This window comes from Gambusia affinis, linkage group LG15 (assembly GCF_019740435.1).
Source record: "Gambusia affinis linkage group LG15, SWU_Gaff_1.0, whole genome shotgun sequence".
NCBI classification, from domain to species: Eukaryota; Metazoa; Chordata; class Actinopteri; order Cyprinodontiformes; family Poeciliidae; genus Gambusia; species Gambusia affinis.
In genome coordinates, this window is record NC_057882.1 from 3469504 (window position 1) to 3495489 (window position 25986).

The following is a 25986-nucleotide window of genomic DNA, read 5'->3' on the forward strand; positions in this document are numbered from 1 at the left end:
CTCATCAATCTGCTGGACATTTACTCATTTGCACACTTCAGCTAAAAACACAGTTTGCACGGAGGTTAAAAAGGATCAAAATGAACAAAGGTATCAGTCAGAAGAAGGATACAAAAAAATGAAACAGTGCTATGTTGTTTGTAAGCTGCTGTTTATTTGATCGATTAACAACCTGATGGTTATTCTGATAAAACAAAATATCGGCGCCTGCAGATGTTCCATTTAACCACTGGACTTTTGTTAGACAGTATTAGAAATACATCAAATAATCAAGTAAATAAATGCAATTTTAAAAAAGAACAACAAAAAGGTGCCTACAATGCAATAACAGCATTTCTTTAGTGAACGATTGATCATTTGTTGAAAAGGAAGCAGGATGATGGATAAAATACTTCTAACATCAACATGTGAAGAGATATTTTCAGACAAAGGGATTTTTTTATATCTTAACTGCTAAATGTTTTGGCTTCACTTAGTTCAAATTCTGTAAAAAAAAAAAAAAAAATGAAGGAAATAAAAAAAAAGCAAGAAACAAGAATCCCATTGAGCAACCTCTGCTGTTTGAATCAGAGCGCTGAGCTTTTCACATTGACTGATTTTAGCTGGACATGCATCCTTTGCTGCAAATGATCAAATGTTCACTGCTGTTGCATTTTAGGCAATAAAATGTTTATTTTATTATTTTTAAATGAGTTGAATTGTTTCTTTGCATTGTTTAATGTATTTGCAATATTATACACAAAAGGGTTCAATAAAAACCCTGCAGAATCAGCGGATTACTAAATGAATCTCTCGTCGCAGCGTTCCTGTGAAATAAAGCTGTGGTCAGAGGCGTTGCTGTCTGCAGCATTTTGTCCCCTGCTGACCCGTCCTCTCGTTGTGTCCCTGCAGCAGTGGCCCATGTACATGGTGGACTACAGCGGCGTCAACGTCCAGGTTCCTGGGAAAGTCAATTACTGAAGGGCAAACTCAGACTGCGGCAAAGAGGAGCTTGTTTCTCTTCCACAGAGGGACACCAGGACTTTTCCCTGGAGGAGTGAGACGTGCCCATCTCTGCAGGATGCTTTTCTAAAAGCTGCAGGTTCAGGTTCGACTCTTGAGCGGCAGAATGTATGTGCGTCAGAAAGCTTGGCTTGTTTTGCTTTTAAAACACAAGTTATTTCACTATTTTTTTATTTTTTAAAGCTGGAAAGTGTCATTATTTCACTTTGTTTGTTCCAGTTACAAACTGTCCATTCACTGAGTTATGATTTTAAATTGAGATGATCTGGTTCCACATTATTCAGATATTTGTACCTTTTATTTATTATATTTATTAAGATATAACATTATGTGCAGGGATGTAAAATATATTATTCTGTTTATACTTTGAGGAACTCACAACACTAACTCATAACTATAGGTTGCTGCTAAACACGAGACTGAAGCAGCAGATTTTAAGTGTCTTAATTTGTTGTTTTGTTAAACATGAGACTAAAAAAAAGGACTCAGTTTGGTCAGCAGGACGTACTGCTCCTCTTTATGTTAACACCACATTAACATGTAAAATATGTGTCAGCCTGAATGTATCATGTAAAGAAAAGAATGGTATGTTACTCTGCGATGACTGTCTCTGGACTAATTATATTTAATATGCTGTACCTTAACGCCAGTTAGGCCTTTGAAATAAAATGTGTTGCCTTGCACTTTGAATTTGTGGAGTTTGTTTTTAATTGGTTTTGAACGCAGAGTCCAATCGATTAGATTTATTCTTATAAAAATGTGTAAATATTCTTAGCTGATTTCTTTGTCGTTAGAAATGGATATTGTAAATGTTTTTATAGGGTTAATTGCAGGGTCTGTAATTAATCACATTTTAATCAAAACATAAAATAATCAATATTCAATAATTCAGTCTTGTTTTGCTGCTGAAACATATGAGCTCCAAAGCAAATCCATATTTCTGGTTTTTAATCTGTTTTAAGGTATTCAAACATCGGACCGGTGCAAAGTTTTTCCAAGAACCTTTGATCACCATGGAGCTTCTTTAGAAATGCTCACATTCGCATTGGGGACGTCTTTGCTGCTGCAACATGTTTAGCATTGAGATGCTACTTTAGGCTTGAACAGTTTAGCAGATAGGCTAAGTCCTGTTAGCACAATTTTAACACAACAGTCTTTTCCAGCGTCCAATCAGATCATTTTTAAAACAAAAATTAACCCTTAGTGGACCAAGAGAAGTGACTGTCGTCCATCGCGGCTTATAGATGTTACTTGTGCATCATATTTACGGGTGTACCAGAAACGTGCAAATAAAAAGGTTCCTGTGTGAACCTTTGCATGTTTAAAAAAAGGTAATAGCGTAAAATTTTACTTCATTAATTAATCAATAACATGTTAAAATCAGGGCAGTAGAAATATTATTACAAACCATAAAGAAACGGGTTACAGCAGAACATCTGTTAAAAAAAAAATCACCAGATGTTTTTGAAAAAACTAAACAAAAAACAAAAAAAGAACTTATGGCAGGTGAATCAGTGGTGCCTGATGTTGCTAATCTATTTAAAGGAATGGCGCAACATGAAGCACAACTGGGCTCCATATATATACAAATTAATAAAAATACATCCCCAGATTTCCAAAGCGTGTTGAATCATTTCAGGTGTAACCGTGTATGCAGATGATGCCACACTCTTTTCAACAATCTGTCCTGTCAACTCAACACACCAGAATGATTGGAATGATAAAAAAAAAAAAAAAGTCACACATAGTCATGGTTTTATTTTGCATTGTTTCTTTATTGCAGATCCATTTTTTCCCTTTTTTTTTGTAAGTTGTACACACGTCGAGGCTGAGCTGATCAGCTGTGACTGCAGCACTGTGAGCAGGATAATGTGAATACAGGAGGTTGCACCTCGTGGGAACATGGACACGTTGGCTGCAGCTTTGCTAGTCTTGTTTTAGTCAAGACAAAGTTGAAGACTGATTGTCACACTGTCAAATCTTCTTAACTAGAGATTTTTTTTTTTTTTTTTGTCTCAGAGGTGAGAAAATAACTGAGGTCAGAGGGCTTGTTGTTCTCTCTCGCACGGCAACTGCAACATTAAATGATGAAAAACAGCTGCAGAATGCCCCCAGTTTGAAGGCTTAAATAGAAGATGTCTAAACAATAATACTAACAAAAAATAAGTCACAACTTTTATGGCATTTTTTTTTTCTTTCATATTTTCGATGCATTTATATTTTTATTTACAACTGAAGTATTGCCTCTTCTCATCAAATCTATTTCGTTGAACTGACGTTGCTACTTGAAGTTTTAGTGTTCCGACTGCACGTGTTCCCAGCTTTTACCAACAGGAAGTAAAACAACTGAACAAAGTAGCTGTCGCCGTGTCAGCTGAATGCACTGTAAGAGCTAAAGTGCTTCATGAGATTCTCATTCCCAGAGTGAGCTCTGCTTCCCGCTGCAGCTGAAAGACCAGGATAATGAAGCGTCTGGGACGGGGAAGGGAGAAAAATCACGAGTTTTCCAGTGTTTTGGAGGTTTGAAGGAGCAGGCGAACACGGAGATCAGGCCTGCGGGACTTTTTTTTTTTTTTTTTACCCCCCTTCCATCGTTTCTGTTTTGTAACGTGCAGAAATGCAGCAGCAGAGATTATGGTTGTGTTTATTTCTTTTTCCCTCACCGGAGGGCTGAGCTGGCGGTTTGCAGTGGAGGGGAAACGTGTGAAGCTGCGACCTAACTGCTGCCGCCGCCGCTGCCCGGAGGTTTGAGGCAGTCCTCTGTCACGCCCTGCGAGGCCAGCTCTGACAGAACGTTGTCCAGGTAGTTTGGGTCGGGGTAGCCGTGGCCCGACAGGTTGGACATCATCTCGGTTTTGTGGTGGATGCCGTTCCACACCACCGTGTCGTGCTCCCCGGTGGTGCTGGACGTTCCCACGGTGAAGATCAGGCGCCGCATCCACGCCACCTTCAGCAGCTCCAGGACCTGACCGTGAGCAGAGAGACCGCTGAGCCACTTAAAGGAGACATCTTGCACTTCATTGAACAGGTTAGCATACATGCAAACATTCTCGTTTCATTTTTGGCACCAAATCATGCTTAGATGATGAGATTTTCGTCTGCCATTTAGGGCCTCCCTCAATTTAAATACAGATAAGCTGCTGCTGGCCACGCCCCCAAAGTCAAATTTCTAACACGTGAAAATGGCTGCCAACCGATGCATAGTTGTACAACCATACATCTTTGAAAAGCAAAAGTGGAGCCTCCTGCACAGCCAACAAGAATGCAGCAAGAGGATTCTGGATGGGAAGTCAACACTCTTTTCCAGCAGCCATTGTACAGCGCATACAGCTGCAAGACCAGCTGACCAAATGTGCTGTTGCTCAGCTTCTGTTGCTAGGTAACGACACGGTGCCCGTCAACGGTGACTTAACAATCGGAAGGTTTTAGAAACGGCTCATTGTCCAAACACCAAAAGCAACATTCATTTGTTACCATTAAAAGCAGTTTGGTGTTTTCAGCTCTTGGGTTGTTTTCAGAAGCAGCAAAAACCCAAATGGAAGTACAAACCTGCAAAACGTACATTTTGGATAACGGTCCCCTTTATGAGGTTCTGGGCGATACGGCTTAAAAATAACCCTCTGATGTGTAAGAGGGTCTTTTTGTGACCCAGTGATGTCATTTAAAAATGTATTTATTTTTGCAATATCTTTGTAATTAAAGTTTGAATCGTTTCACATTCCAAAAAACATCTTACTGACATCATGCAATTCAAATTTTTAATATGCCTTTTAAGAAACAGCATATAGTCTGCTCAGATATGACCTGCAGGCCTGGACACAAAAAGTGACCGGTTGGCTTTAATGTACAACATTTCCCTCCGTTGTTCTGATCATTAGCAAGTTGTCAGGCTTTGGTCTCCAGCTGCAACCGCCGACTATTCTAATAAACTTCATTTTGATTTGTTTCAACCATCGCAGTGATTGGTTCTACTCAACTCAATGTGGCTCAGTTTTCACCTGGTAACCTGATGAAACAGCAGAGCTGACACCAGAAACACTTCACTGGATGACAAACTGACTCAGAACTTATTACCATAAACAGGAACAATATTGTGTTGAGATCATTTAAGTAATGTAAAGATAATAAAGCAAGAACACATTCTCAAATCAATAAAGTTTAAATTTGAATGAAGATTTCAAACTGGAACCGGGAGACATTTTAAATAATAATAATGAACCAAAATAGAATTAATTAAGTTATAAACTATTATTATTAATATTAACAAAACTGTCCTTCAAAAAAGTGCTAGCTAAGACCAAAGCACCAGACTAAAGACTTTCATTATGCAGTTTCTGTCAGATGATTGATTGATTTATTGTTTATTGCACTTGGTCTATTAGAAAGCTGAGAATTTCACCACATTTTTACGTCGATTTCACTTTTCACAAGATAAAGAAAGGAACTCGGATTAACGAGTTGTTACCAACAGACAGGCTGGGAAGGTCAGAAGGTCCTGACCTGTTTAATGATGCTACTGACCATCTGGACAGAGAGAACTGAATGTTCAGAGACCGATGAATGTAGAAGTGGATGTTATGACCGGGTATGAAGCCTGCAGGTGGGCGTGCCTGCAGGCAGCAGCGACAGCCCGGATCGTTTATGATTGAATCCCAGCGTTAAGCAGAAATCTCCTCCATGTTTTACCTTCCTGCCCTTGTTGTTGTCGGGGAGGAAACAGAAGCGAGGAAACCCCCTGCAGGTGAACGGCTGTCCTGGGTTGGGATGCTCCGGGCCCTGGAGGAAGAGGAGGAAGAGGGACGAAGAACTGAGAACTCTTATACAGCTTGAGGCTGAATTAATCAAATTAATCATGATTGATTGTTGAGATTATCTTTGGGAGAGGCTTCTTAGCACCGCCAAAGTTTCTGATACTGGATGTTCTACTTTAGTTCTGGTTTCATTCGTCTTTGTTTGTATTTGCTGCAAGTATAGGAGGTGACATCAGTTCAATTTGCCACTTGAGGGCAACATGTTTACAGACAACAGTTATTTTTCACCTCAAATGTAAAATGTACATTTCTTGTATAATTTGGATTTAATTCCAACTCTGACTTCAGTTGCTCTTTCAGTAAATGGCCTTTTTTTTTTTTTTTGAGTCTGTAAACTCCAGTTAACGATTATTCCTATAGTTGATTAATCCTGATTAATCGTTCAGCACCTGTAAAGTGCGGTGTGGCTGGCGTACCTGTAACCCAGGTGGGATGCTGTAGATGATCTGAATGGTGCCGCAGTCGGGGTGACCAGGCAGCGACTGGCCAACGCTGTAGATCTCCATCTTGCCTTTGGGCTGCGTGCCGGTCTTCTCTCCATAGATGGTCTTGCAGGACGGACACTGGAGGCTGCCGTCCTGCGGGGAGGAGGCGGAGCCAATTAGACTGAACTCAGCGTTCAAACCAGCAACCCGATCAGGGCGTCGTCCACTTTCACAGCAACATTCAAGCATTTTCAAGGCAAGTTTAAACATTTCCAGTGCCACACCGTGGAGTTAAAAACAACAGAAATGAACTAAAAAAAAAAAGGCAATTTAATCACTTCAGTATTATTCATCACAGTTACTACTGGTAATTATTTTTTTCTGATGGTATTCTACAGCAGAAACAAGGTCGACTAAAATAAAACAATCTGATGTTTTGAAACGTCTCACTCACTGACTCATTTAACAAAATTCAATAACTTCAATTTTGATAACTTTATAATATAATGATGTTAGGAATAATACATATTAATAAGACCCAAACAAATCCTGTGGAGGTAAATGAGTGTCCTGCTCAAATGAAATGCTTGAAAATACAAAAAGTCATAAAAAATGTTTTAAAAAAAAAATAAAAATCTCACAAAGTTTTCGGGCATTTAGTAAATAGAAATAATTTTGGTAATTCTAACTAACATAAAACAATAAGTTTAATCTGATTCACTTTCAAACACTGAGGAGGAAAAAAAAAAGTCTTTTTATTAGGTGTATAAAAATGAACTGGTTTCAACTGTAAATATTTTCCACATTTAGGATTTTACTCAAACATTAGATTGCATTTTACTACCAAACTGTGCAATGTGAATATCAAGCACTTTCAAGGATTATATACAGAAATCAAGCACTTTCCAAACCTTGAAAAAAACCTAAGTGGAATTCAAGAATTTTCAAAGATTTCAAGCGGCTGTCTGAATGCTGCAGCCATGTTTGCCGTCTCTATGTATCCGTTTAGCGGTGCGTGGTTCTGGACCCTGGTCTGCGGTGTACCTTTGTTCCGTTGTTGTACATGGCCAGCATGCAGAGCATGTGCAGGGTGTGTCCACACTTGATGAATTTCCCCACGGCCTCCGGCACGATGCTCTGGCCTCCCTCCTCTGACGGCGGCGTCTCGTAGCTGGACGGATTGGACAGCTGCTCCATGCAGATGATGCAGTCCTGAGCAGGACAGAGAGCCACGCAGTCAGAAAAAATATTCACTTCCTGTCGTTTGCTACAAATGATCGGGTGTTCACTAAAGAAATGCTATTAAGGCATTTTAGGCAATAAAGTGCTTTTGTTTAAAAAGAACTGAGTTGTTGATTTGCATCTTTAATGTATTTCTAATATCGTATGAACAAGAAGACGAGAGCGGCTCCCATTCAGTCAGAACTTCATACAAGTTGTGAAGAAGGAGAATCAACACGGGAAATATTGAGTCGTTGCATAAATGTAATTATGTACCAACACATTCATCTAGAAGGAATTCATTTTAAAGTCCACCTCAGGAACAGGTTGGACACTAATTGAAACTGTTGTCGGTACGTGAACTAAGGACACAAATGCAGGGCGATAACTTTCCGTTTACTCGCCCGTGTCTGTCAAACGCTTCTCTGATTTGTTTCTGATCAGGATGCTGATGAGTTGGCGAAACGTGGGAAACCTTTACCTCCTCTGGAGCGTCAGCCACGACCTCCATGTAGCGCTGGATCACGTCTTCGGACCTCTGGCCTGGCGCTGGCAGTGGGACGAAACGGGAAAACAAACATCTGGTTATTTTCCTCAGGAAGACGACGTGAGAAATTCACGTCTACATGCAAACTGGTGAGGAGAGACGATGTGACGACGGGGAGATGGTGGTGATGGAGACGGACATTAATGATGGTTCATAGAAAACATTTCAGACCCGACGCTCAGCTCCACGTTAAACCATCGTTTCTTCCTTACTGTCAGTCAGGAGGGTGAACTGAACTAGTGCAGCGATATTATGACAGAGCACTAGAGTCAGACCAACAAATGCTTTTAATTATGAGTATTATTAGTATTGTTACCACAATGAAGTCAGAAAATCACTAGAAAAAAAAAAGTTGTTTTAAAGAGAGCAAAGTTTGAATAAGAGTTAAAGATCTGATGAGATTTTCTTCAGACTGGACTCGGTCGTCTCCACAGTCCTGCTGCTGATCATCTGATTTGATCATTTGTGTTAAAAGATTAAGTAAAAAAAAAAGGATTTCTTCACGATTCTCAACATTCCTCATTTTAATTCAGTTTTTGTGTCGCCGTTCTAAAACTACGTCTTCCTTCCCCTAAAACAACTTTCTTCTGGTAAAATGATGAGTTTCTCATATATCAGAACTTTATTCTCAGAATGTGCCATTATTTCATATTACCACTTTATTCCTGTAACATGACTGAGTTTCATGTAAAACGACTATCATGTTGTATGTTTTTCTTGAATTAACTTTTTTTCGTAACAAGTATTTTCATATGATTTCAACTTTTGTTGTATGATTTCATTCTTGTAACATAATTCTTACAACTTCCTCGTATCAAGTTTTTTTTTTATTGTATTACGACTTTATTCTAAACTTCTCACATTATTACAGCTTTTTCAGGATTATTTCAACTCTTTTGTATTCTGACTTTTTTTGGTAATATGACTCTATTCTTGTATTAAACCTTTGTCGTGCCACTTTTATTTCACGTATTTCAACTTTTTTCTTGTACTGTTACGATTTTATTCTTATAATGTGACATTGTCATAGGACTTTTTTTCTCCTATTATTAAGCTAAATTATTAAGCCTTTTTATTATTATTAAGCTAAATTCTTGCACAGCTTTTTGATTTTGATTTTCTGGCCCTGATACGTCTTGGTAGATGATAGATCCTCTGTCAGGTTTTCCAAATTCCTCCATGCTGAGCCATCAGGGCAGATGGTTACCTTCTCCAGCCGCTGCTGGTTGAGGTGGAATCAGCCTGAACTCCTGCAGGGCTGGAAACCAAAGGAAGCTTGAAATAGTGACATGGACTGACCACAACCATCACTGTCACTGTGTTCGCTTGTTATCCTCAGACAAATACCAGGAAAGTATACTGTGTATTACCAATCCAGCAAAAATATTCAAACCCATTTTTCTATTATATTATAGATTATACTGCATATTTTTGCCTTGCTCTTGAACAGACTTGAAATCAGTTTGCACACGTTTGTCAGCTTTGGTGAAGCAAAACTAACCAATCATTTTATCCCTGGGCCAATGGGGGTTAGGAGGGTTTATAGTCCCTACAAATATAAATCAGTTTAACTCTGTAATACTCAGAAAAGTATGTACTGGATTATCAAAGATTAAGAACAGAAACTTTAAAATCTTTTCTTTTTTTTTAAATCAATAAAAACAGGGAAACAACATAGAAATTTCAAAGCTTCCATGTTTGGTGCATAAAAACCACAAAGAATCCCAAAGTAAAGGACCAAAAATGAAGGTTGTCTTTTATGTTTATATCAACATAAAAGTTCCTCGTTTACTAGACACAAATTAATAAACATCTGGTAATTTGTTCTTTCATCCAGGCTATTTACATTTTTCCAGACCGAAATTCCAACTTTTTCAAAACCACAAGGAGCCTCAGAGCCTCAGAGCCAGGGTGAATCTACGGGAGCATCGCTGCAGGCACTAAGAGGATTTCATGTCTCTTTTTTTCTGGCAGCTTGTCGACACGTTCTGTTCCTTCACCGTCTCATGCTGCCGCGTCGCCTCCAACCCCACCTGCAGCCCTGGTGAGAGCTCGGATCTCTTCCTACAGGCACAGAGTTCCTCTGCTTCCTCATTTGAAAGCAAACTTTTTAAGTTCAGGAATGAAAAAAATAAATAAATAAAATTTAAAAAAAAAAGAAATCTGGTTTGAAAAGCCAGATGTGAAACAAAAGAACTTTCCTTTCTACAGCCTCCAGCTTCTTGACAAAATCTATTCCTTCATATTAAGCTAAACAAATAAAACGAGTCACACTAAGAGATTCATTTAGAGTGCAGGATCTCTGCACAGCAAGCACCAGCCTCTGCAGCTCGTCCTTCCATTAAACTTTAACTGTGACCTCTGCAGAGAGACGAGCTTGCATCACCAACTCCTGACATTTCTGGGGTTTTTCACAGCAGAGCTGCTGTGTTAAGAGTTGCTGCATCAACATAACAGTGTTACAGAAACAGCTCAGCCTTACTGTCAGCAGATCTTAAAAGCTTCTTTTCCTCCTTTGTTGTTTATTTTATTTAATTCAGAATTATTTTATTCAATCAAGTCTGGAGAATTAATAACTTTTACTGTCCACTTCTCGTTTTTTTGTTACTACAGTGTAAAGGTTATTGCATCCCTTAAAGTTGTTCACATTTGTTTTTAATGGATTTTATGTGACAAATAGAAATTATTAATTGGGAATGAAGATTTTTTAGTTTTTTTTTACTTTAGTAAACAAATACAAATCTGAGAAGTGTGGCATGCTTCTGTAATATGACCCCATCTCTACTGGTGGTACGGCTCATCTAGAGGTTCAAAGATAAGTTCAGTTTGATGGAGAACATCTGGGAACTTCAACGTCCTGCCTCTGACTGGGCCGTTCTAATGCGTGAACATAGTTTGGTCCTAATCCTTTTCCCTGTCAGCTGTTCTGGAGGAAAACCAGTTTCACATCACAACCATTCAGAGTGCAAAAATTCTTGCATCTGCAGAGCATCCAAAACCAGACGGAAAAAATGTCCAAAAGCCCAAAAACCCAAATCCTCAACGCCAAAATAAATTAAATGACAAAATCTACAGAGGAACAGCATGACGCTAGATGTCGAGGGACGCAGTAACCCAACCATGAACTGGTTCATTACTGCCCACTAATGGTTTCTAGTTTGCATTAGCAGAAGAATGTTTCTACAGTGGGCTCCAGCCCAGGGGCCCAGATTCTTGTAAGTCCGGCCCTGCTGATGCATTTGCAGCGGTTTCCAATCCAATGTGTTGATCTATCAACAACAACAATGAAGCTTTGGGCTGCAAAGGGAACCAATCCAAGCGGTTTGAATACTTTTAAAAGGTGCCGCGTTTTAAAGTTAAAAGCAGGACTTCAGCAACCTGACTGATTCTGGACATGAAGTAAAACAGCAACAATTATTTTAGTAATCGATTAATCAACTATTCTGAATATTAACCGATTAATTGCATGAAAACAATAAACATGAAAACAATTCTGCATCCTGGTGAGCCTTTTTTATCCTATCATTCTTTTTTTTTTTTAAATACTCTTTTTACTAAATGCAAAAGAGAATTTTGATTATTTGTAGCAAAGAATGAATATATGGCTAAAAAAAATACTTCAAGTGTGAAAATTAATAAAGACAATGAATGGCTAATCTGACTTTTTCGGATTAAAGGTTCTTCTTGTGGGTTTGTTCTTAGTGACATTTGGAGCTGATAGAGCTGAACTCGACCACTTGAGTTCTCCTTACAGAAGTATTATTTATTTTATTTTTTTAACTTGAATGCAAAATGTAAATATTTTACACAGTTTTTGCTCAATTACTGCAAAATATCCTTTTCTGAGTCTTTATAGTCCAGTTAGAAATAAATCGATAACTAAATTAGCTGACGATAATTTCAATAACAGATTAATCAGGATTAATTCAATTAATCAGAATTAATTGAATTAATCAGGATTAATTGAATTAATCAGGATTAATTGAATTAATCTGTTGTGGCCTCATTATTGTCAACAAAAAGCTACTTTTTAGAGCCAACAATCGACTACTAAATTAATTGACAATTATTCCAATAATCAATCAATCGTTTCAGCCCTAGTTGTTGTTGTTGTTGTTGTTGCCGTTTAGTTCCCGATGCTGAGAAAACACTTTTACCAAACCTGACATTTCCCACGCGTCACACTGACATAACAGGTGGAAGCAAATGTTTGAAAGCAGCGACACTGATGGGAACGTCACGATGAGATGACAAACCACACAGAGCGGGATTAGTGCGAGACACGAGAAAACAAAAGTCAGCGCTATGTGGAGGATGGAATGCTCCTCAAGCCGGTGGAGGATGACGATGGAGATGAAGAGGTGGATTTAGGCTCGTAGCGAGGTAGCTACCTCTCCTGTGCTGCCTCTTTGCTCTCCTAACTGAACTGCTGCTGCTGCTGCTGCTGTGGGGCCTGCTGGCTGTGGGGAGGAGAGGAGGAGGAGGAGGAAGAGCAAAAGGAGCAGGTTGTTGCTGCTGATGCTGCTGCTGCTGCTGCTGCTGAGGGAGGGGGGCGGAGGTGAAGTGCACGCCGAGTCCCACCGCTGACATCAAAATGGAGGCCATGCCTGGAGCGAGGGTGAGGTGGGGGTGGGGTGGGAATGGGTCGGGATGAGTCGGGAGCGAGTGAGGGGTGCAGGAGCAGAAAGGAACAAATCGAAAGAATGAGTAATGCAGCAGCGGCGGCGGCGGCGTCTGCTGCGACTCTCACTCACGCACAAAAAAGTCACAAAGTCTGAACAGCAGTCGCAGGTTTCAGCGGCCGAACTCTAAGGGATAACGAGACGGCGCTCTGGAACAAAGCTTTGAGCGGAGAAATGTAGTTTGTTGATGCAAGTAAGGTGATAAAACCCACTGCAGTGAACGCGTCGCACCTTAAAATGCATTCAAACCGATTCCAGATCGTAAAATTGTGACTCCAGAATCTAAATAGGAAGTATCAAATTTAATGTTCGTTCTAAAAGAAAAATAAAACCTCAATGAGGCTGCGGGGTAGAGTGATAAAGAGAAACTGCATCCGAGTCTGAACTGTAACTTAAACTAACTGGGATTTTGTTGCATTTACAACAAGTCATGATTCTTTAATGAGTTTGTTTGGAAAGTGAACATATTCTACCGTCAGCTCAGGAGGAAGCAGCAGAAACAGGTCAATATGGCCTCACCTGCTGAACATGGAGCACCTGAGCAACAAACAGTGTGACCAGAGAGTACAGCCACAGCATATTTGTCCACGTGAGTTAAGAAGAGCTATGGAAAAAAATTAGGGTCACTGAAAAAAAAATAAATTACCAGGTCATTATATTTTTTATTTTTTTGCACTGGCCATAATCCTTTCCTGTAAAACGCCATCTAGTGGCTATCAGCATGTGCTTTCATCTGGTCTAGTATATTATTATTATGAACCTGAGGAGTATTTTGGTAATTGAAAAGAAAAAAATATATATAGTTGAAAATGTAGACAAACCACATAATTTGGCAATAATATTGCACAGGTTTCCAATATGGTGTTGACTTATTTTTGTCACACTTTAAAAACTAATCAACCTCCTACATACAGCAGTAAACATCTCAAAAGGACACGGTGAATCTTTCTGTATGTTAACTGAACTCCTGCTTAAATTGTAACAGAAGATCTTCGCTGTGCTGTCTGCAAAAAAATAAAAAGACTCACTTAAAAAGTTTTACTTAAACGTAAACCAATTTCTTCAGATATGTTAATATCTAGGTTTTTATTGTTGTGGTTTTTAAGGGCCCAGAGATTGCAACCAAACAGTCCTCATGCAGTTTTTGTTTTTACTGCCTTTTTTACTGCCCCACATGTATTTAAACTCCAATTTAACGACTTGCCGTCAGGAGTTTTAACTGTACTCTCAGTCGGTGCAAATGTAGGTTTTCCTGTCTACTAAGCAGCTCTTGTTGTTGAGACATAATGACAACGATCCGAACGAGCTCCAAGAAGGAATCGAATTAGAAAACAGCATGTTTACAAAATGAAATGCGTCATCAAGCAAGCCATTTTCTAAACCGTAGAGCTGCTTGTGTTGAAGTTATTCTTGGTTGTCTGAAATTTAGATTTCAGACAAATTTGTTTTCTTTTTATATGCTGAATATTTCTGAGGGATTCAGTTCTCGGGATTTTATTGCCTCTCGTTTAACTTCAAACAAATAAAGAGCTGATGATTTCCTGCCCGTGTTCAATTAGACCAAAGATTCTCTACAACTTTTTTCTTGTTGAGAAAAGAAAGCAAGAAAAAGTCAATGAAAATCCAATCTGGTATGACAAAAATCTGAGATATTGTTTGTATTACATGTTGACCAACAGGAAATGTGAAATAGCCACATATGAAATAACACATTGATGTAGAGAAATACTAAAAAAAAAATAAATAAAATAACAAAAGAAAAGCCTACAGGGGGAGCTATTAAAAAAAACTTACAATTTTTCTTCTTTACATTTTCTTCTCCATCGCGTCAATAAACACGCTAAGCACTTAAAAACCAGCTGGGTGATTTTTGGAGTTTTTTTGTTGATGCTTTTTGGTGTCTGAAAAACCTCCAGAATGTAACGTCACAAATCAACAGGCGCCGTCCCTCACAAAACCTAACGTTACCTAGCAACCCGTCAGTCTCAACCCAAGCTGAAATTCAGAAGGTTTAGTCAGCGGGTTTACTACTGTATGCACAGTGTGTTGTTGACTTACAATCCAAAAACCACTTCACACATACAAGTGGCCAGCTGCTGCTTATTTAGATTTAAAGTGACAAGACGCCCTAAATCAGCCAGGCTTGAAACAGAACAGACTAAAATCCCATTATCTGGGAATCAATTTGTACAAAACATGAAACGAAAATGTTTGTACCTATTTTAAAATGTCCAAAGTAGCATAACATGTCACCTTTAAGAACTGAGAAAATTCATGTCCCCCTGACCAACACATAACCTACTGTGGTTCAAGCTAGTGGACGCTGCCTGTTTCAGACATGTTTCAGGGTTACTGCATCCGTGCACATCTGCATCAGCTGAACACCTTCAGCCTTTAGCTCCACATGACGACAGAAAAATAAATCTCCAAAACTATTAGGATTTCTGCCGCTGCAGATGTTGAAACATGCATATGATTCTTTAATATTTATGTTCCGGAGCCACCAGTATTTGTTCTGCGTGTTTGGTTATCATTGCTGTTCACTTCAGTCTGGTGAGCAGTAAAGCTGCATTAGGAGAAGATGCTGCGGGGGTGACCTTCCATTTGAAATCATTTACTCAAAGTCTCAGCTGGGTGCTCCCGCCTAATGAGGTTCTGGTCCAGCAGCCTCTGATTGGACTGATCCAGTCAGCTCGGCACCTGGCTTTTAAATTAAAAAAGGTGCGCAGCAGGAGAAAACAAAGTGACAGAAAATACTTTATCTCACATTTAATGACAGCCCTATCTAACGTTACCATGCTTAATTATGCAGAACTGCTTTTTTTTCCCCTCTGCTGAATGCATCGGTTCATTTCAATTAAATTCCTCAATTTTTACTCAAACATCGCTGATTAAAAAAAGGTTCAAAGTGAGGTTTGAAGCTCGACCTCAGAGCCAACTAGCCGGACTGAATGTACGATTTTGATCAAACCGTCTCTTATTTAAATACGATGACTTGATATGATTTTGAATTGTGCTGACGTTGGGGAGCCGAGCAGCATGAATATGCATTAAATTATGAATGTTTTCTGCTCAAGCTGAGCCTCAGTGAGTCTGTAGATACTCTGTTCTAATTAAACATTGAAGTATCTTATATACTTTATGAAAATTGAGCGCTTGGAACAAAAAGCAGCAGGGAGAATATGGCAAAATACAACTTTGAGCAAATTTGTAAAGTTGGTCCAGCAGAGCAGATTTCAATGCCAGAGTCGCTCTGAACATGCATAAAACAACAAGGCCCAACATGGAGAACGCTTCAGTGTAACAGCAAAAGTCTCTCCCCGTTTTATTCTGTTTTATTTAAAGCGGAACTGGAATCAAATCTCAAAATATTGATATTGCATGAATATCACTTAGTGAAACATTTCCCCAAAACATTTTAGGGAATCATTTCTCCGGCCCAAAACTTCACTTGTTCCGAACGTCTGTGTTGATGATGTCATTGTTTTAAAACGACTCTACTGTCCGGTTATTTACCAGTGGAAATGGAAGAAGACTGTTGTATATGAAGAGATGCTGGAAGACTTTATGGGAGTAAATGATGTACAGCCATGACAGGATGAGTAGTAGCACAGAATACCATAAAACTCACTTAAAAGTCTTTAAATTTGATCAAAAAACGACTTAGAATCTGGAGCGCCTTAAATATCGTTCTGGAGTTAAACCAACCAACCATCTAGTGAATGAATTAACAGAGCTCTGTCAAAATGCTTTACTCACGTTACAGCTACCGTAGTCAGGAGCGTCGTGGAGTTTTGTTTCGCTTAATGTGCCTTATGTGTGAAAATATGAAATTTGTGAATTAATAAAGATTTCTACTCTGGTAGTTATGTGCAGCACATGTTTGGTTGAGATAAGCCCTTTGTCGTTTTGTCTCATTGTCCAGGGCTAAACCAATAATTCATTCATGATGAAATGCTTTTAAGTTGTTTTTTTTGTTGTTGTTTTTTGGTCTGGACGGATTGTGATACGAATTTGGTCGCCCCACACAGGTGTGTGATGGCAAATTTATATTTTTAATTAGGAAGAAGCTATTACAAAGTAATACATTCTGACAACAGAAAAGAACGTATTTATCTCTTGTAAGAACCAGTGACTTTGATGCACCCAAATCTGCTTTCAATTCATTTTATAAACTTGGCTAAATATTTTCAAAGAGAGTGACAAAAATCCTGATATTGTTTTTCAAAATCGACTAAATTGTGGTTTTTTTGTAGGGTTTTTTTTTTTTTCAAAATGATTGGCAAAGTTACTTTTAATGACGTAAACTTTAGAACCCTTTTAAGTTTTGGATTTAGAATCATTTACAAATCCTTTTCCTGCAATCAATCTGACTGATTTATTTGTTTAAATAAAGTATTATATACTGAGTTTATTATTGAGTAGGCAAAATAACCTTTTTTTTGGGTAAGTGTCGAAAGTGAAGATTCAAACATGACATCCACAAGGTGCTTTTGGTTTTTGACATGCTGGGAAAACTATTGTGAAATCGAACTGGAGCAACAGAGGAACTGGTTTTTCAGAAACCGGTTCATCTGCATGCTAAACGATGGTTGGCAGAGATTAGAAAAGTGAAACCTTTTAATGTGGTTAAAAATAAATAACACATGCAAACCGTTCAGCGGTCAAAGACCTCTGGTTTTTCCATTTGAAAAATAATGAGATTTTAAATAAATGAGCTTAATTAGGTCAGAATATGTTGAATAGATTTTCACCCAGGAGGAAATGTTTCCATGTACTCTTTCTCTTAGCATTTTTCATCTCTAAATTCATAAACGTTGGACTCTGCGCTTCTTGTTCCTTTCCAGATTTCGGTCCCAAACAGGCAGAGACAAATGCAGTGTGGCGGCACCGAACTCGGCAACAACCTGCGGCCTGAAACCTGCATCCAGACGGAAAATGTGGTGTGGAGGAAACTGTGAGGATGGATGATTAGTGACCCGGTTACCTGCCAGGGCAGAGCTCACGCTGGTGGAGCCGTTCAGCTGCACAGAGATGGAAGGAACACTGCAGGCCGGGAAACACACACAAAAACACGCAATCAGTAAAAACACACACTGGGAAACTCAAGAGGAAGTGCAAAACAAAGACTGGCAACTATTTTAGTTTTCAACACACGTCACAGACTCGATATCGGCAGAAAAGGTGCTGTGACATGAAAACAGAAACCCTGTGATGGATCCGACATCCTTACTGCTGGGCCTGATGACTCCAGGTTTGACTGAATGACTCCACAGTCGATATGTTGATGGACATGCAGGAAACAAACCCCATCACAACCTCATTCAGATTTAAAGGTAAAAACAGGAGCGGAACGGAGCTTCGGTGCAACGTTAACATTTAAGTGTGATCCAATTTTTTTTTGAGGTTCTCATGGATCTATGGAGGACCGATCCTGTCAAAATTGGCAATAAATGAAGAAATAAATGAATGGCTTGATAAAGTAATTAATATTGTATCCCAAAAAAAAAACTTTCCCAACTTATTTGATAAAACAATGAGACAAGTTGATGTTTATCATTTTAACTGTATTAATTCAACAATCAAAATTATTTAATTTCCAACTTATTGCTAATCTTTGAGTTTATTTCTTTATTTTTTTCATTCTGAATATAAATAATAACAATATAGCTAAATTTAACATTAAATTGAAAAATTAAAAATGGAACAAGAGGGCCGTGCTGTGGTGGCGTAGAGAATAGCACGACCCACGATTGGAGGCCTTCAGTCCGCGACGCGGCTGTCGCGGGTTCGATTCCCGGACACGACTGACACTTGCTGCATGTCTTCCCCTCTCATTCCCCCTTTCCTGTCAGCCTGCTGTCATATAAGGGACACTAGAGCCAAGAGACCCCCTGGTGGGGAGAAAAAAATGTAACAAGAAAAAAAACTAATAGAACAATGCAATAATATTGATCATGTCCAATTAATAAAGAAATTCATTCATGCAGCTGGTTTTTTTTTTGGATTCAATATTTTGCACAATAATTACTTCATTAAGCCATTTACTATTTATCCAATTATTGCCAATTTTGTAACTGGATGCCTGCCACGCCGACAGGATTTGGAAATTTGAAAACCACGGATCGTTTTCATTCCATTTTAAATTAATGCACTACGGTAATTACATAAAGTACGACATCTGCAGCTGCAATGTGACAAAATGTCAAAAAAGGTTTAAGGGGTTTGAATATTTCTTTGACAAATCACCATCCAAGTCAACTACGCACATCTGTTTATATGGGAACAGCTGCAGAAATTAACTGGTGGATTAGCTCTGCAGTTTTTTACCCCACAATTATTAATAACCTGTGGTTGAGAAGAGACCAAATTAAACTCTGTGTTGAAGAAAATTAGACCCCAAATGAAGTGCCAGTGAACTGTGTATTCATTACAGTCATCAGTTTCACCGTTTGTCTTTTGGAAGCTGCTTTCTTCAACTTTAGAACAAAAGGAACTGAGCCAGAACAAACATCGCTAAAACATTCCTGTCTGACGGGACGGGTCAGCGAAGAGACAGACGGAGAGAAACGAAGCTGGGATCAGGGGACGTCAACGTCGAGGCTCGGGGGCCAAATCTGGCTTGATACCGTCAATCAATCAATCAATCAATCAATCAATCAATCAATCAAATTTGATCTGTATAGCACATTTCAGCAGCAAGGCATTTCAAAGTGCTTCACATCAAATCAGACACAGAAACACAATGCAACATAGAATCAATAATCAAAACACGACATTAAGTCAGGTTCCTTCAATAAATTTGTAATTGATTATGTTTAAAACACAATCCTAAACAGGTGGGTTTTTAGTTGAGATTTAAAGGAAGTCAGTGTTTCAGCTGTTTTACAGTTTTCTGGAAGTTTGTTCCAAATTTGTGGTGCATAGATGCTGAATGCTGCTTCTCCTCGTTTGGTTCTGGGGATGCAGAGCAGAACCAGAACCGGAACCTTGTTATGTGGCCCTCTAGATCTCAGAGACACATGAATAGAACCCACACAGTAACAGTTAGCTACATATTATTTTATCAATCAAATCGGAGCAGTTTTTAATCTGTTTGCTGCCTTTTTTAGCCCCTCCAGGTTTTTATTGCAATTCTGTGACGTCGCAAATTCACGCAAAAATCAACAAATGTGTGCATATTCTTATGCCATCGCATAACTGTGAGTTTACAGCAAATTTTATCACTACGCTGCTGCCTCAGTCATAGTTAACATCAAATTACAGTTTGTGATTGATGATTGATACGGCGGCTAACAAAAAGTTACATTTACTGCCATATAAGCATAAAGTTTCTAGCAAATATTTTCTAAATTAGCTCCACAAAATCAATGGTTTTGATTACGAAAAACCCTAAAAAGATGGTTAGAAGATGGTTAATATTATTTCCTTTTGAGGAGCACTTTGTAACGACAGAGTTTTATAGAAGAAATAAAGTAAAAATTACAAGAATAAAGTCCCAAATTGATGAGTGCGCAAGTGCATCCTGCTGCAAGTGATTCACCCCCATAGCAAGCGGCAGACACCAACCTTAACCCGTTAGCACTTGGAGAGCCGCTCAGATGAGGCGCAGACATCTGACCAGCAGAGGGCGGCGGCGGCCAGGGGCTGCCCCAAGACATCCCCCCCACAGAGAGGGGTCTCCTGGGGTAGGGCGAGTAGACGGAAGTGGGGTGAGCAGCAGCGACCCTCCCTGTCCCCTGGAGGATGGGCCGGTTCAGGCTACTGGAGGAGAAGGAATGTCGCGAGCGGCTGGGCATTGGTCCCGTGCTGCTGTGGCTCAGACACTGCTGGCAGGAACAGGTGGGGGGTGGGGGCCCGGAGGAGGCCAGTGGGTAGGGCAGGTTGCACTGCCGCCGCACCTGCCGCCTGAAGCCCGTCGATTTATTGACCTGGGCCAGAGACGTCAGGTCCACGATGTAGTTGTATCCGTGGGGGCCGAGGTCGGCCGTGCCCTGGCGCGCCTGGTAGCTGTGCTCCAAAAGGATGGAAGTCCGGGTCTCGTACGGAGTCCAGCTGCCTTCGTCGTTGGCCCATTCCCAGTAGACGCCGCTGCCGAGGCCGGAGGACTGGGCGAACAGCGACCGGCGCACGGAGCGCGTCTTTCCTGAAATTACACAGGAAGGACTTCAGCAAAACGGCGACACAGAACACCAGAAACATTCAGCATCTAAAACTCCTACTCATACTAAATATCTACTTTTTTATTTTTCCCTCCACGTGAAGAGCTTTTAAATCTATTTTTGGTATTAATTCCTCTATTATTCCATGCTTTAGTGTTCATTTTTTACTACAGTTTTGAATAAACCTCATTAATATGTTGCTAATGTGTTGCTGTCTTAGCAATAAGGCTGAAACGATTAATTGGATTAATTGTGATTAGTCAATTATTGGAATTATCACAATTATTAGGATTAATAGATTATTGTCATAACGATCAACTAATTCAATAACTGAATAATCATTAACTTGAACATACAGACTCTAGAACATTCAATTTAAAGCAGACGGACAGACGGATGGATCTAACAGAGCTGCAGAATGTACCAATTTGTTATGTGAATACTGGCCAGAATAGTAGATTACTAAAGTCATTGTTAGTTAATTTTATTACCAGAAATGTTAGCATCAAGTCATTGGGAACGTCCTAAAGAGCCTTCACCTGTGACTCAGATCTAAACTCCACACATGTTCATGGTCTGTTTGAATCATGTGAAATCCAAAAGCTTTCAGAAAGCCTGAGATCTAATTTTTAATCACACCTCAGAAACCTCAGGTACAAGAAGTTTGAGGACAAAAACTAATTCAAAACTTCAGCACCAGCTGGAAATCCAGTTCATTTACTTTGCTGCTCCTTTTCAGATCTCAGTCTGGCTGTTGGAAGACGTGCCCGACAGAAAACACTCTTCTGTTCGACAGTCTGCTCACTCTGGCCTGTCACATCCTTCATCTTATGGAGCATTTCAATTTGAATAAACATTTACATATGTTAAGAGTTACATTTTACATTTGAATTACAAAGCTAGGTAAATATCTCTTTTGTTTAATGTGACTTTTCTTGGTTCATTGTCACTTTTCATCTGGATCACTACAGAGTATTTTAGAAATTCTCTTTTTTTCCCCACAGATGCTCTTCAAACATTAAAATTAAATCCCAAACTTCTCCCATTGCATTTTTAAAAATTGAATATGAATTATGTTCCTATGTGTTATATTGTATTTTAACCATTTCTGCAGCACTGTTCATCTTTTTACCAATTATTTCTACTTATGAAAGCTTTTAGTATCCATTTAGTCACATTTCCAACAACAACAACAACAACAACAACAACAAGCACATTAACAAACTCAGCATTGCGACTGTTTCTAGTTATTAGCTCAATTATTAAATGATAATATAAAACAGTGAGCGTATAAAACATTGAGGCCAGCAGATAGAAGGCTGATTCTGTTCTGGGGAAAACCCTTTAACATCAGGAGATATTATTACTTTCAAGAAAGCAAATGTATGCTACAAAAAGGCCTTTATCCTCCATTTTTATTCATGTTTGTCAACATTTCTTTGCATCTCTTCAGACAGCACTTCAACTGTGAATGTTCTGCCGTACAACATTATGCTATATGCACTGGGCTTATGATAGCTCAATGTAACCCTAGAAATCCAGCCATCTGTTGCTATAGCGATACCTTTTGCCTCCTTTAGCATCTGAAGAACTTGCAGAGCTCATATTGCTTAATATCTTGTTGCAGTCCTATAAAATTAAGCTAATTATGCACAACACTGAACATGCATGTGACAGTTATAAAACAACGTGTCTTCAGTCAGTTGCTTCTTCAAAATTGCTGTAATACAGACTGCTACAGGAGATCTTTCCTGCCCACAGCAATCAGGATGTACTAAAACTCTGAAAAAATTTGGATGATATGATTTAAAACATTTAAATTCCCTTTGGGATTAAAAAAAAGTATTTTTAACTGAATTAAATAAATTTTTTAAGGAAGCTCGTCTGAAGCTAAACCATCTAGGCCTGTTAAGATATATGTGAGACACCATTATAAATACAACACATTAACGGCCTACAGAGGTCCAAACGCGTTGAATTTGTTCACCTGTGTCCTGTCGGAACTGCTTCAGGCTCGGTATGTCTATGAGGTAGGGCGACAGGCTGGGGTCCGACTGTCCGAGGCAGATGCTTGTCACGCCGGCTCCTCCGCCTCCCCGGTGGCCGCGCGGTGACAGACACCGCTCGATGTAGGCGCTAACCTGGCCGCTGTAAGGCCGCCAGTAGCCCAGGTCGTCCTGCCACTCCCAGACGGCTATCATGGGCTGAGACTGCCCCACGGAGCCAGAGGCTGTCGTGGCCGACACCGAAGGCCCGTTTCTGGAGCCGTTCACCCTGGCACAGGAGCCAGACACAATCGCCATGTTCGCTAACACAACGACTGGTTAGCCGATTGTGGCTACGACGAAAACAATGTCCGCAGCGAGGCTAGCTGGGCTCGTTAAAAGACTCCATTAGGAATGTGTTAGCACGCCTGCGAGGAAGTTACGAGGAGGGGATCAAACTGGAAACGGCCTGAATAAACATGTTGACCATGTTGACGTAGCTGAAGCATTCAGATCGCTTTACATGAGCAGAGACGTTAACAGGAATCCTTCCTTCTTGAGCGGCTGCCTTCACGGACTGTCGGAAATAGTAGTGGTCCGTTCCATTTGCGCTTCTAAGCAGGAGATTTACACTTCCGAGTCAGAATTATGGTATTCACATAATCCAAGCAACAGAAGCAGATAGCAGTCTATTTCGAATAGAATAGGATAAATGAGGAAAAAAAAAACCTTTTGTTGCCTCAGTGGGAAAATTCAGCGGCAAACAGGGAAGCACAAGCATGCAGATTTAGACAACAATAAAAGTAAAAAAAAAAAAAAAAAGAAGAAGAAGAAGTAACAATAATGTACTGTACATAAGGGGTATCCAAAGCGGGAGTCACAAAATGATTTGCAAAATCATATTATACACCGGAGGTGTACGACGGTGTTCTAGGGAAATAATAGATAAAAAAAGAGTACATTTCCGTCGTAAAACCCAGAATTTATGAGATAAATCTCTAACGAAATAAATTTCAGAAATTGTCTAGAAAAAACAAGAAATTGTATTAGTGGAAAATTTAACAGAGAAGACTGTCAAAATCTCAAAACTAGATGCAACTTTTTGAGTTTGAAAAGCCGATTTTTAAATTTTTTTTTTACTTTTCTAACTCCGAGATTTCAAAGTTTATTTTGAGAAAGATTATGAGATTAATCTAAAAAAACTTTAGGCTTTAACTTTTCAAGCTTGGAAATGTTTTTGTTTTTGTTTTGTTTTTTTTCTAAGAAAAGTTGTAATTGCTCTAATACACTGCCATAGATGTATGGGTCAAAAAGAACGAAATCAAATACATAAATATACCATTAAATGTCTCATTACATAATGTTCAATAGTATACCTTTAAATTGTCTTTATAAAATAAATATATTTTAAAATATGTGTAATTATTTGACTCCATATATGTATTTTTAAATAGAGTTAAATATGTGTATTTTTAGGTGATCTCCAGGTAGCTAATAATGAGTTGCCATGCAGTCTCTAGCATTATTATTTTTTTCTTTGAACCTCATTCTCAAAGAAATGTGAAGCTTGTGTAGGATAGCTGAAAAAAATCTATAAAATGTGCATGAATGATAAACTGACAATTACAAGAAGTAGATGCAAATGACAACATTATTTTAATTTTTTTTTTTAGCTCTTATTTTTTCCAACTTATTGACTTTGTTGGGAGCCTGGATTAGGTCCTTAAAGGTAGACCACGATACCTTGAAGCATCTCTATTAAAAGCTTTAATAGACAAACAGAAAGGAAGAAAAAAATCATGATACCACAATGTTTTGTGAGGTCTAACCACACATATCTTTTTATCTTTACATCAAATTGAAGGCAGGTTCTTCTTGTTGCACACCATTATTGTCTTTCCTCTCTCATTTGACTATGAACGATTTCTGCCCTCAGCTGGAGATAAACATGCATGACATGAGCAGCAGTGCATGTAAGCTTTCCAGAACCTCAGTGTGCTTGAGTTCATAACGGATGAATCATGACTTACAGTTTACAAAAGAAATAATAATACTAAAAAAAAAGAAACAGTACACTTTAGAAAGGTGGTTGTTGTTGGAGTATATGGTGGTTAATAAAACATGAATAAAATCTGTGCAGAACAGCTTATGGTAAGTGGCTTAAAGCTCAAAAGAGCTTTAAGCCAATACTGCAAGACAAACCTGGGCCTCATTAATTAAAACTATGTTAACAATTGATGAAAGCATTCATATCTTGCTTTCGATAAATTGACTAGAGCTCTACTTTGGACATGGTCTTGCAGGGCCGTGCAGAGACTTTTGGAGGAGCAGGGGCTCAAAGTTAAAAAAAAGGGTACATTGAACAAGATCTTAAAACACTGTACAACAACATAGCAACAACCCATATTGATCAAGAATTAGTTATTGTCATCACGTTGTGAAATGCAAAGCAAATATAGTCTATATTTTCCCCAGCAGGTATAAAGTTTCTGTTTCTGCTGCTGACAGTCCTGGAGGGCTGATCTGATCTGAGACTGTAGCTGTTAAACAGACCAGAGGAGAGAAGGTCTCTGGTTATAAAGTAATGGAATAAGCAGATTTGCTGCCATTTTACTAATTAAGCCCTAATAATATCTATTTAACCGCTACAACAACTTGGCTGCAGACTGATATATAGATCCAAATAGCTCAAAGGGGTTAACTCTATATAATGTTTTGATGTTAGCACCTCTGAGATCTAGAATTGTAAGACTGAGATATCAAGGTAAAGAAAACTCAGTAGCTGCTATGGGCCTCCAGACATTCAGGGGCCCCTAGAAATGGTTTAATTGTAACACAGATCATAGATCTAAACCTGTAGCATCATTTATAGAGAATGACAATGTTATTAAATTTTATTTCATGCATTCAGTTGAGGAAAACAAATTGTATATTTAGGATTTAATTAGGAAGTTTACTTTGTAAAAGTTTAAAGAATTATCTTGACAGTTTGATTGTTGTTACCATGGCTACAATATGGTGTAATCTTTGTGTTTCAATTGGGTTTGTTCACAAATACATCACAGCAAATAACCAATAATCAGTGATTGATTTTGAATTCAGCCAATAAACCTGGTCTCCCTCTCACAGATTCACCTTATCGATATTTAAA

General features: G+C 38.9%; 2 protein-coding genes across 5 annotated transcripts in view; one reads left to right on the forward strand and one right to left on the reverse strand.

The window, feature by feature from the left end:
- Positions 1 to 1692, forward strand: part of gtf2ird1 (GTF2I repeat domain containing 1) — a 34666-nt gene extending 32974 nt beyond the window's left edge. For all 3 annotated transcript variants that reach the window (XM_044139954.1, XM_044139956.1, XM_044139955.1), the window contains exon 27: positions 892 to 1692. In XM_044139954.1, the coding sequence (XP_043995889.1) occupies positions 892 to 960 (69 nt within the window). In that variant the 3' untranslated portion in view covers positions 961 to 1692. The remainder of the gene's footprint in view (positions 1 to 891) is intronic.
- Positions 1693 to 2756: 1064 nt separating this feature from the next.
- dtx2 (deltex 2, E3 ubiquitin ligase) lies at positions 2757 to 23464 on the reverse strand. 2 transcript variants are annotated; one of them, XM_044139958.1, is made up of 9 exons: positions 22838 to 23441; positions 20258 to 20834; positions 17676 to 17734; positions 12398 to 12613; positions 7941 to 8008; positions 7283 to 7450; positions 6230 to 6391; positions 5689 to 5778; positions 2757 to 3967 (listed from the first exon to the last, which is right to left on the reverse strand). In XM_044139958.1, exons 1-9 carry the CDS (start codon positions 23151 to 23153, stop codon positions 3719 to 3721), a joined length of 1905 nt encoding a protein of 634 aa, XP_043995893.1. In that variant the 5' UTR covers positions 23154 to 23441; the 3' UTR covers positions 2757 to 3718. The 2 variants fall into 2 exon arrangements, with proteins under 2 accessions (XP_043995893.1, XP_043995894.1); XM_044139959.1 differs by lacking the exon at positions 12398 to 12613 and having other exon boundaries at positions 22838 to 23464.
- Between the last annotated feature and the right edge of the window lie 2522 nt (positions 23465 to 25986).